Here is a 12874-nt window from a genome sequence, read left to right as displayed (position 1 = left end):
CGCAGCCGTGCTATAGATGCTCTTGAATGACGGGAACACAAAAGGTTGGACAGGAGTAACAGCTCTATAGCCTGCTTTTATTCTACTTTCTGGCATGGGTAGGCTGTATATGCTACACGAGCAGAACCCATATGCAACAGTGTGCCGCACAGGGAAAAAAGTAAATGCATTGCGAATGGTAACATCGGCCAATGCTGCATTTTGAACGGGCATGTCAGAATTTGCTGTAGCCTAGGTGTAGATGTCGCATGAGGGCAATGCGCTTTTGTAAGCTACGGTCTAACCTTCACCAGAGAGATTCAAGCGCTTTAACCTTGGATGCAAGAGGGAATATTAATACTTTATAGTCATCGATTATTCATTAAGTCCCCCCGTGAGGAAAAAAAAAAAAAAAAAAAAAAAAACAACAAAAAAAAAAGCAAAGCATTTCTCGTACACTATGTTGAATTTGATATTTAATTCATACATCAGGTGTCGTCGGGCGGTCATCTTTGTTTACAGAAAGAGTTCATCGTAGCCGTGCTGCATATGAAAGAGGTTAAAATACCAATTTAAAAAGAGGTGGCGGTTCACGCATCGATTTAGTACCTAATTAGCCTGAGATCGGCGTCAACCACATGCCGGGTTCGGGTTTAGTAGTCTAGGTTGCCGTAATCAACAGGTTGAAAGTCAACGAGGATTTTTTTTCCCTTCTTTTTTTTTTTTTCTGTCTGCCACTACTGCATATCAGGTTGAAGGGATGCGTCTCTCTGTACCCGTTTTCTTTCTGCTGTGGGTTAAAGCCCTGACACTGAAAAATCTAAATTATTCTGTCCCGGAGGAGCAAGGACCTGGAACTGTTATAGGTAATATAGCAAAAGATGCCGGATATGGGACCATGGAGAGAGGGAAAAAATCTAACTTCAGAGTACTGGAGAATTCAGCACCACATCTGGTGGATGTTGACCCGGAGAGTGGACTAATCTTCACCAAACAAAGGATTGACAGGGAGACATTATGCAGGCGCAACCCAAAGTGCCAGCTGTCCATGGAAGTGTTTGCAAATGACAAGGAAATATGCATGATCAAGATTGATATACAGGACATAAATGATAACTCGCCCAGTTTCCCTTCAGATCATGTCAATATTGATATTTCAGAAAACGCAGCCGCTGGGACACGCTTCCCTCTCACTATAGCACATGACTCAGATTCTGGGGAAAATGGGATAAAGACCTACCAGGTCACAAGAGATGATTACAATACATTTTCTCTGGATTTAAAAGTGAGAGGTGATGGGACTATATATCCGGAGCTGGTGGTTCAGAGACCTCTGGATAGGGAGGATCAGAGTCATCACACCCTTCTTCTCACAGCAATAGATGGAGGGGAGTATCCAAGATCAGGCTCCATGCAGATCAACGTCAGAGTGACTGATTCGAATGACAATAGCCCGGTTTTTGAAAAATCCTCTTATGTTTTAGAGATTCCAGAGAATTCTCCCCCTGGAAAAGTACTTATAGATTTGAACGCCACTGATCAGGATGAGGGGAGTAACGGGCAGGTGGTCTATTCCTTCACTGGATATGCATCTGAGCGAATACAAGATTTGTTCTCCATCGACCCCAATACTGGCGTCATCAAGGTCCAGGGAGAGATTGACTATGAAGAGAATCCAATCATAGAGTTTGATGTGCAGGCTAAGGATCTGGGGCCCAACCCGATACCAGGCCACTGTAAAATTACTGTCAAAGTGCTTGACAAAAATGACAACTCACCAATAATTAGTTTTGTTTCTGTCCGGCAGGGAGCCATCAGTGAGGCAGCACCTCCAGAATCTGTCATAGCGCTGGTCAGAGTGACAGATAAAGACTCTGGCCGTAACGGTCAACTTCAGTGCCGGGTGCTAGGAAATGTACCTTTTAGACTACAAGAAAACAATGATAATTTTTATACGCTGCTCACAGATAGACCTCTGGACAGGGAAATGAAAGATGAATACAATGTAACAATAGTAGCGAGAGATAATGGGATCCCTTCTTTGAATTACACTAGGTCATTTACTGTAAAAATCTTGGATGAGAATGACAACGCACCACGCTTTACAAAAGCGGTGTATGTGCTACAGGTGCCTGAGAACAACATCCCAGGGGAGTATTTGGGCTCTGTTCTGGCCCACGACCCAGACGTGGGTCGAAATGGAACAGTAACATATTCCATTCTGCCATCACATATAGGAGATGTTTCAGTGTACACTTATGTGTCTGTTAATCCCACCAATGGAGCCATATATGCCTCCCGCTCTTTTAATTATGAGCAAACAAAATCGTTTGAGTTCAAAGTTCAGGCTAAAGATGGAGGATCACCTCACATGGAGAGCACTTCTACAGTTAGAGTCAGTGTTCTTGATGTCAATGACAATCTCCCAGTTATTATTTTACCCCTTCTGCAAAATGATACAGCGGAAATCCCAGTGCCTAGGAATGTAGGGATTGGATACATTGTGGCTACAGTGAAAGCAGTGGACCATGACCATGGAGAAAGTGGGCATTTGACCTATGAGATCACAGAAGGAAATGATGACCACCTGTTTGAAATGGATCCAGTGGGAGGAGAGGTCAGAACTGCCCATGCTCTTTGGGAGGAGGTCGCCCCAGTGGTTGAGCTGGTGGTGAAGGTAACTGACCATGGCAAGCCCCCCTTATCTGCCGTGGCTAAGCTGATCATTAAGGCGAACACAGAAACAGCAACAGGAGGGGGTTCCAGCGCGAGTGGGGAACAGCAGCACTGGGATGTGTCCCTGCCCCTCATAGTTACCCTCTGCATTATCTCTGTCATGCTCTTAGCAGTCATGACCGCCATCGCTGTCAAGTCCAAGCATCAAGATAAGGAGACTGGGAATTATAACTGCCGCATGGCTGAGTACTCCAATCCTCCAGTGGGGAAGGGAAAAAAGAAACGGATCAACAAGAGTGACATCATGCTGGTTCAAAGTGAGATGGAGGAGAGAGATTCTGCGAGTCGAATGAATGTGGTGAGCAGCCCGTCTCTCATCACCTCGCCAATTTGTTTTGACTACCAGAGCCCCCTGCCACTCACACTGCCCCGGTCAGAGGTCATGTACCTGAAAACCACCCCAAACAGCCTGACAGTCCCCAGGGCAGGTTGCCACTCTAGCTTTGCCGGGCTTAGCACAGACACTCCAGCGAATAGGATGTCAGTGATACAGGTAAGGATGCTGCTGCACTGTGTTCTTTATCTGCCCTTTATTCTTGCTTATCTGTACACACTGCTTAGCCATACTGATCTGACAAAAGAAAAGTAATCGACTGAAAAAAGAGAAACTCTGTCACTGTGAGCAGACATCATTATTTTCACTTTTTCTCTCCCTGTTATGATACTCTGAATAATTCTCTGGATATAAAGCGTGATGTGGCAGCTTACTGTTGAATCATATTCATGTTCTTCAAATGGCATTTAACTAAAGAGAGTTTTTTTTCATGTCTGTATTTGAGAATCATTTCAAAATTGCTCAATTTTAAGTCCTCTCTTGGAAAATGGTATAGCTGGTCTTCATAATCAGAATGCACTCACAGTTAGACATGCAAACAGTGTGAGTCTTGAACAAGGCTGCTGTGACCCTGCCAGATCTGCTGCTATAGAGTGAAAACAAAACCTCGCCTGAAATGTGGGATTGGACAGGTGTTTGAGCAGCTTGTCCGATCACATTACTGAACCAATGTGCACCAGACAGCGAGATGCACACAGCATAACCTTACAATCGCATTTTTCGCTCCCCGCAAATATGGGCCAGATCCACCCGCCCGTATCCAAAGTTGGCACGATAAGGCCATTAATAGGGTCCAGCCATGCCTTGTAGAGATGGCAGGGTTGAATACACGAGCCAGCTAACATGCTAATTTGACAGCATAGGCTTGTAGTGCTGTTTAGCACAGCAGAATTATCTCTTGTAAACGATGTAAATATCTAGGACAGTCTCACAGACAGTCTCATTTGGAGATGATAACGCAGATGACAAGGCCTGGCACTGTCACCAGTCACTAGAGTATGTGGGTGTGATCAACACAAACACATTATTGTCAAGATAGGGGGAAAAGGATGCTGATGACAGTGGCTAATGCTTAACTCTTTGCCTTGCCAAGGAGAGTGCATATGGTCACAATGGAGATTTGTTCATATCATGCTGTCGTCACTGCCAGTTGCTCAGCAGATTTTATTGATATCTTTCAGGTGCTAGAGTGATGATATTAGGGTCTAAAAGCAGGATAAGGGAATTTCTTTTCCTGTCTTAATCTCATGTTACTTGGGCTGTCAATGAAAACTTTAACATGGCCAATGCAAAATATTATTTTCCTTTCATTTCTAGACTGAAAATTTTCCCTCAGAGCCCAATTATGCTGGCAGCAGGCAGCCATTTGTTCAAAGGTAAGAGCACTAGCCAAAAACACCCTGACCAGTGCATTTAGCTTCTTCACTTTTGTATCAAACCAGCTGACTATGGCTATCAAACAGGAGTTAAGAGGTAAGTTAAGGTTTTTTTGTTTTTTGTCCTCTTTCTGTTCTGCTGCAGCTCAACATTTAAGGATGCAGAACGAGCAAGCCTCCGAGACAGTGGCCATGGTGATAGTGACCAAGCTGATAGTGACCAGGATACTAATAAAGGCTCACACTGCGACACGTCTGCCAGGGAGGCCCTCAAGATGAAAGCAACAGCAGTTAATGGCCAGCCTTTCGAGCAGGGTGAGTGGACATCTTGAAGATGCCTATCTGACTCTTGCACTAGACATTATTTATAGTTTATCCAGTGGGAACTTGAATACGGCTCACTGATCTTTAAGTGGGGTGCTACCAGTTTCGAGGTACAGCCAAAGCAGCCACGTCTTCCAGCAACAAGCTGAACTGTTATTAGATGCAGTGTTACTTCGTTCCAGGTAGTGTTACTTTGTTCCACTTTATATTGCATGCGGCCTGAGCCTGTTTCAAAGATGACATGAAGGCACCAGAGAGGAATGTAGATGGTAGTTTAAAAGGATAAAAGAGTTCCTTGGCTGAAGGTAGAAACTGCAAACATCTTCTGTCTGATTTAGATATCAAACCTTCTCATATGCATGGCAAAGTGTACCTCCGTAGGTGTCTCTTTTGATCATGTCATTATTTTAACACAGGTTTGTCACATACATGTCTTGAATAAGATGACAGAGACAAGAAAGCATGATCGGCACTTGCAGTGCAAATGACAGATATTTATGGTGCAACATGACAGAGTGTTTCCACCTTGTGCTTGGAGAGACTTTCTCAGCTGTTATTGGTTTTGCTGTGGTTACACTGTTTTGAGAGGAGCCTGCTTTCCAACTGAAAATAGAAATGTTAAATTTTATTTCACAAATCTGAAACGATCGGCACTGCCAGGAGTATAATCATAGATGACTGTCAATCTGTTTCAACCTGGCTGACCTGATAGGGTCTGATATATTTAGCTATTGTGGATATAAACTGAAAATATGAGAGCAACTCTCAGTGGTAAGATAAAAGATAATGGGGGACTTGAGTGAAGTGGTGATGTTTCTCATTTCCTTGTCTGCGCCTTGGAAGAGAATGGCTGTGGTCATCATGTCCCTGTGCAGTACTTTCCACACCATTTACATTGCTATGTACTGTTTGTTTGCAGCATACTCAGGAGGGCAGAGATGGAAACACTCTTGCGGCTGCCAAAAGGATGTGCGAATCTCTCTCTCTCGATCTATCTCACTTTTATATATGTGTGAGTATGTGTGTGTGTGTGTGTGTGTGTGTGTGTGTGTGTGTGTGTGTGTGTGTGTGTGTGTGTGTGTGTGTGTGTGTGTGTGTGTGTGTGTGTGTGTGCATGCTATGAGGAATTATGATAGACCAAACTTGACTCTGTGGGAGGTGTAAATTCAATCACTTTTTTTTTTTTTTGCAGCACATATCTGAATCTGATTCAACCCAAGTTCTAAGGCCAATCACATGAAGAGAAATTGAAGGAGATGTTTTGTACATGCAAAACTGAATACTTACAAGTGCAGCACTGACACTTTCTTGACGGGAATGTCAGTTAATTTATAGACCTGCATTTGTAAGATAAGAGAAAAGCGATGAAGCCGGGCTTCGCTTTTAATATCAACATGTTTTGCTAATGGCTTCCGTGTTTGCTTGTGAGGAATGTAGTTAAAAGGTAAAACTAATGGTTGGATTAAACCCTGTTCTCTCTCCTGGGGTTGGTCAGTTGAACATTAAATGGTGTCACTGTTTGCAGACTACAAAATGGAAGGTCTACATTATGCATTATTCCTTAGACTTGATCACACAAAAACACCCTCCAACCCACATACTCCTTCTGTCTCTCTCTCTCTCTCTCTCTCTCTCTCTCTCTCTCTCTCTCTCTCGCACACACACAAACACACAAACACACACCACACAAACATGCAGGTACATTTATTGAACAACAAAGCCACTGTTTTGCAGATTTAGACAAGATAGTGCTATTATCCAAAATGGAGACACCTCAGAATTTTAGTTCCAAATGCACCAACACAAAAGCTTGCGGGTTAAGTAGTATTGCTTTTATGTCTTTACCTTTACCATCCCTCTAGTCTCCTGGCTGCTTTGATACAGGTAATATATGCACCTGTGCAGCTTCCACCATCATGCACTCTGAATATTTATTCACTCTCACAGACACCAGATGCACAGTGGGTATGTTGCTATGCTTTCTCTGATTCTATTTATAATGGGCAGGCAGTTTCTTTGTTTTTGAGAACACATTATTGTTGCATTCTACAGTTGCCCATAAGATCACAGCTATTTGTCACTTTGTCATGTTTCTGTTATGTGGCTGTGTAAATGCGACAGCAGAATACATGAAGGTGCTCTGTCATTTCAGAGCAAGCATTTAACAACATTTTGCTCAGCGATAAATGCAAAATGGAGAGCAGGCAGAGCAGATGAAGGCACTCCCACTTCATTTAGTCTGCTTTAAACAACAAAAATTCTACAACAGCTAGCAGTACTCCAAAAATAAAAAAATAAAAAAAAATTGCAAGCTAGTGTGCCTAGTTATGTGAGTTACAGAAAAACCTATAGTGCAGGACAATAAAAGTGGGATTTTAAAGAATTATATAAATGCACAAAAAAGGGTTTACACAGTGTTTATATACAGTGTATAAACACTTAATATATGGCTTCTAATACACTACAAGTGTATAAACACTTAATATATGGCTTCTAATACACTACAAGTGTTTATTAATATGCCTATTTTTCTCTATAACTCCTCTTGTGGGCACTGGTGCCTTAACAGACAGTGGATTGAAATATAGCAAAACACAGTCATATCATAATTGTGGTATCATAAACAATTTAATATTCTTAATTGTCTTTACAGGAGAAGTGCTGTTAATACTATAAACACTTTAATATGGCCCCATATCTACTTAAAACTACACCAAAGCTTGTTGTTAATCATGTATTCACTGTTTACATGCTGGTCGGTAGTGAGCCTATAATGAAAAGTATTATTACATAAGAATTTAATCTTATATAATATAAGCATGTCCTTCAATTACTCTGGGTTTTCTAGCATCACACAATAGCGCCAAGCTGCAAAAATACCTCACTTTGTTGTTGCTGTACCTTCTAAGTACATACATCCTTTTGCATCAGCATCATCTGCTCGCTCCTCTGTATTGGTGATAGGCAGCATGGAAATGAATTCAGCATCTCCCTGCTTCTCCTTGCTTATGCTTATTGTTCTGGCCTTGTGTATCTGTGCATAAAAAATACTTTTCTCTGTGGCACTGGAAAGAAGACGGAGAAACACAAATGCACGGGGCACAGAACTGTAATCTGGGTTGTAGATGCATCAAAGCGTATAGCACTTACAATATACAGGATCTGTGCTGCAGTTATGCCAAATCAAAGCCATAATTTAGTTCTCCCATGTAAGATGCTTTTTGAGCTCAAATGCATATTTTGAATCCTCACAAAGCACCATAATAGTTTATGCTAAGAATGTGACATAAGTTCTTATAACCTCCGGTACGAGAGGGCAAAAATACAGTCTGAAACCCAGAAGTTAAATTTCTTTTTGTAAATCTAAAAGTAACGGGACTTGTCAGCGTGCACTTGTGTTTTCAAAGGTACTGAATCAGTACTAATGTTAATAGCAACAAAAGACTTAATTTCTACCGCTTATCTACCTTTAAGTACAATCACTAAGTTTTCTGTTGGTTCGCTAACATCGGACAGGCCAGCTATAACTTAAAAAAATTGTTAAAGCACTGTTGATCATATCCTGATGATTCTTTTGATTTGAGAAAAGCATGTTCAGTGTAAATTCCCAAAGCATTTAAAGCTTATTTGGATCCAAGAGTAACAAACATGTAGCAGTTTCAGAACTGATTATTAGAAAAATCTAAGACTGTGCCAATGTGTAACTTTTAAAATGTACATAGACTATGCACTGACTGGTTTAATTCTTCTCAGAGTAAGAAAACGCTTCTCACATCTGAACATCCTTTATATAAATATAATGTTTGGTGTGTTTATCTAGCTGGGTATAGCAGCAGAGCGTAAAAGCAGCATACAAAGTTAAAAGGTAGTTTTTTCACTGAGTGAACTCTGCAAGGTCTGTGTTTATGCTCATTTTGATGTGAGATCTTTGTCTAAAAAAACCTCAATGTGAAGGAAAAATTGGCCTATACAAAAAGACAAAAAGTCACATCTCATATACAATTAGGAGATTACATGATTCAAAATTACACCTATTATTCCCGAACGCTTTACATTGCACATAAAACACACAGTGTTACAAAGAAATGTCTGTTGCTCAGAAGTGTAACACATTTAAAGCCATTTTAACATTTTGTTGAGGGAAAAAAAAGTAAAAATCTTTCCCTTCAACGTTCTTGCAAGCATTGAATCTGTAAAACACTTCTGATGTAAATTAACAACCCCATTTAAATCTGCCCAGTCCTTATAAATAACAGTTCCATTATATCCTATGGCTATGTGTGGGTGTGTTGGTGTTCATATACTTGAGCAGCGGTATGTGATAATTGTGGCATGTACTTTGCAAATGAGCTTTCCACTGCCTGTGTGGCACATGGTGCTGCTTTTTACTGCTCTTGGGGGTTTTGGCATTAAGAAGGTATCTTTTTTTTTATTTTGAACTTCCTCTTTTGGGTTCAGTATCCTCCAGCAAATTGGTTGAGACCAGTTTATGTGGAAGGTGATAGTGATCCTCCCGTCCTTTGAACGGGAGGATCTCTCCACTTCTTCTAGGATGAGCCCATTCATGTGGAGCTTCCTCTTGTTCCAGGCTGTGTATTCCCATCCTCATCAGAGCCAGGTTTCAAAATGAGATCAAGTGCCTCATTCAGGGTTACTCATTTGCTCCACAGAATGGCATGTGAGCAAGTTAGAGAAGTCTTATCTAGCTGATCAGGGGTAGCATCAAGCAATTTGAGTTGAATATTGTAGTTATTGATTGGAATTTTTTTCCACAGAAAAGTGTTTTTTATTCATGAAAGAGGACTGATGTGACAATTTAACATAATATATTTAAGGATTGTACTAGCAGTGTTTGTGTCCTGTATTGAGACACGCCGATCTGTATGAATGTTTTTGACATATTTAGCAAAAAGTGTACATCTATATCTTGATGCATTCTCAATCATCCAGGTAAGGAAATCCCAGGAAGTGGAATCTGTTTATCTGGACACAGCAGAAAACACCATATCCAGCTGAACGGAATCAACTTTCTGGAATGGACAACATCAAAATATTTAATCACATACAAATCAGTTCATTGTTTGCATTTCTTTGCTTGTTTAGTGAAAGGGTGCCTTTAAAACATCAAAGTTATCCCAACAATTGAAAACGTATTTATTAGAGTGCAGTTTAATCAGTCAACAGAACAATCGGAGGATTCTTTGAAATATTAGGTTTACAGATGAAATTGCAGTTTCATCTTCATGTATAACAAATGAGTGAAAACTAGGATTTGCCGCCAATTTACAAAGACGTGTTTGACATTTTTATTCATGCCACTACATGCAAAACATCTCATTGCATCATTGTTAAAATTAATTTCAATAGCAAAGTGTAATGGCGTCAGAAAAAATAACACCTTCTACATCATTACACCGTGGAAATTGGCTCAGTGGTACGTGTTGCTTTCTGTGTGCTTATTGTACCCCTCCAGGATTGGGTGTGGTGTGAAATGTAAACGATGGATTTACAACCCAGATATAGAGCCTCGCCTGTTTCTCCTCTGTTGCTGATATTTAATATCATGAACATGTTGCATACTCCTGTGGTGTGGTGTGCAGCATCAGCCAATCCAGTAGAATCTACTACAGTCATGCAATAACCAGTGGACCACTTAAATCACCACTACTTAATACTTTCCATCTGGACTATATTTAAACTTATTGTTTGGCATTTTAAAAGAAGCTTATTAATCTATATTTTAACATATGTCCAAAAACAGTTGTTTAGGGAGCTTGTTGATGGCTATTTACTATAGCAGAGATCCACAACTGTTCACAGTACAGCTCAGTTCACGATATGCATCGACTAAAAAAATGAAAAATGTGCCGATGAGCTCCTGGCTATGCACCAGAGTCCTTTAAAATAATTAGAAGTACTCAAGGTCAAATGGCATTTCCAAAATTAAACTAAAATCCACTGACTTGGACATATTCTAGTATTAATCTGACAGTTTTTGAACTTCCTCCCAAAAAATCTTATCATTTGAAGCTTTAGAAAAATATACAAAAATGAAAATAATGAGCCTGCACTGTGTCGAACAACATCCCAGCTACCGAATGTTTCAAAACTTTCTGGTCAGAAATGCCAAATGCAGTCATGCAAATTCGGAGTTGTTTTTTTTTTTCTTTTTGTTTGTTTCACACAAATGTCTTCTGATGGAAATGTAAATGAAAACAACATCACTTCCTCTGCACCAGATGATATTTTCCAGGAAACACCTACACAGGTTGTTGAGAACAGGAGAGGGAAAAGATTTCATATATAGGACGAATCATTCGTTTGGTACAATAACGAAAAAAGAAATGAGTAAAATGAACTTTTATTTTTTTATATGACATTTTTGTACATCACTACTTTAAGGATGCAGTGTGAGCAATTTTTAGAATGAAAAACATGCACTGCTAAATTTGAACCCTCACATAGCTTTTGCAATAGGCTGCTGTTGCTATTTTATTCTGACAGTGTCTAGTGACATGTACAAGGTAACACACACTTGATATCAACAATGAGCCTTAGCTATGAGTTGTATTTTAATAGTATCAGAATTTGCATCTGTTTTTTTTTTTGTTGGTTTTTTTTTGTGGGGCTTCATTTATTGCCGTTCATCCTTCAAATGCCTTCTACATCATCTTCTAGAGTTTTTTTTACTCACCTCAGCAGGGTCCAATAACAAAATGTTTAACTGTTTTTGCAGAGCAAGACAAATCAGTCCACTGCACCGATGAATGTCGTGCACTGGGACATTCTGACAGATGCTGGATGCCAAAGTTACGGGTAGGAAGCCAAGCAGACAGCGCCGATAATCGCACCAACCTTTTCATCCCTGTGGGAATGGATGCCATGGTAGAGACAGAGATTTATGGCACCATCAGCTGCAACAGCAGAAAAACGCTCAGCACGTTTGGAAAGGAACAGCGGGACAGTACAATCCTTGTGGCCAATGTCAAACCTTACTTAAAATCACAGCGTGCACTAAGCCCACCGCTCCAGGAGAGTCCATCTGCGTCTAGTAGTCCCACCAAGAGTAGTGTGCCCCTGGACTTGGCCAACCAAGAGTCCAAAGAAGAGAGGGACGGGGGTTCAGACAGCAGTGCCTATGGCCCTCCAGATGGCCAGTGCTCCCCACTGCACACAGAATTGGAGGAGCCCTCCTACCTGACCTGTGAGCTCAGGCCTAAGTCCCTGTCAAGCAGTCTCATTCACAGCTCTGTCATCAGCCAGGAGTGTGGGGGGTCAGATTGTGCTCTCGACCCCCGGGACTCTGGTAACTGACAGGTGAGGCGATCCCATTCTCTCTCACCTGCCAGGGGTGATGATGATATCACAGATCAAATGACCAAGAGCTGATTTAATTTGACCCACAGAGGTGTTCAGACACGCATTGTAACCAAAAACCATCTGCTTTGTATGTCTTTTCTTTTTGAGTTTGTGACTTGTTGTGTTCAAGTGAAATATGTGTCTTTGACTGCTGTGAAGGTTTGGGGGTGGGGTGGGGGGGCAATCAGTGCTTACCTGACTACAAGTGTTTTCATAGTGTACTGTACCTGTCAATTTAGGTGTCTGTATTTTACACATTTCAAACTCCAATTTTGTGAGGCTGTTGCACAAATTGCTACTGTTAAGCTATTGAGTCCTGTCTGCTTTTGTACAGTGAAGCTTTCTGTCTCCATTTAGTGTATAAGGAACATCTCTTTGAATATCGCAGCAACTGAAATACATATCAGTGACGTTAAATTCAAAAGTGAAGTGTCTTATGAACTGTTAATGGTGGTGCAACAGGGAATGTCCCTTTTCATAAAACCATTTGAGGTTCCTCTGAAAACAATTTTTTAAGAATGTATTTGTAATTTTATTGTTGTCCTCTCTGCAGTTTATGTGAAAATAAGCTGAGCTTACACGTGAATGTGGGCCACTGTATTTGTTGTGTATTTTATTAAATTTGTATACACTGTGTGTGCATGGAAGGCAATTATTTTTGACTGGTGACAACTTCTGAAGCTGTCTTGTTTATGTGAGAGAAGTGCTTTTATGTCTACAAGGTGCTTAATATGTGTTAATGACAGATAGCACTAGTGAATCTGCA

At 40.8% G+C, this 12874-nt stretch overlaps 1 protein-coding gene across 1 annotated transcript; it reads left to right on the top strand.

The window, feature by feature from the left end:
• The first annotated feature begins 494 nt into the window (after positions 1-494).
• Positions 495-12251, top strand: LOC115801182 (protocadherin-17-like). Its single transcript, XM_030758925.1, has 4 exons — positions 495-3208; positions 4367-4425; positions 4571-4740; positions 11486-12251. The coding sequence occupies exons 1-4, from the start codon at positions 740-742 to the stop codon at positions 12061-12063; spliced, it is 3276 nt and encodes a 1091-aa protein (XP_030614785.1). The 5' UTR covers positions 495-739; the 3' UTR covers positions 12064-12251.
• Positions 12252-12874: the final 623 nt, after the last annotated feature.

This window comes from Archocentrus centrarchus, chromosome 21 (genome assembly GCF_007364275.1).
Source record: "Archocentrus centrarchus isolate MPI-CPG fArcCen1 chromosome 21, fArcCen1, whole genome shotgun sequence".
Classification (NCBI taxonomy): domain Eukaryota; kingdom Metazoa; phylum Chordata; class Actinopteri; order Cichliformes; family Cichlidae; genus Archocentrus; species Archocentrus centrarchus.
The sequence above is the reverse complement of the archived record's forward strand: the minus strand, read 5'-3'. Positions and strand labels throughout refer to the sequence as shown.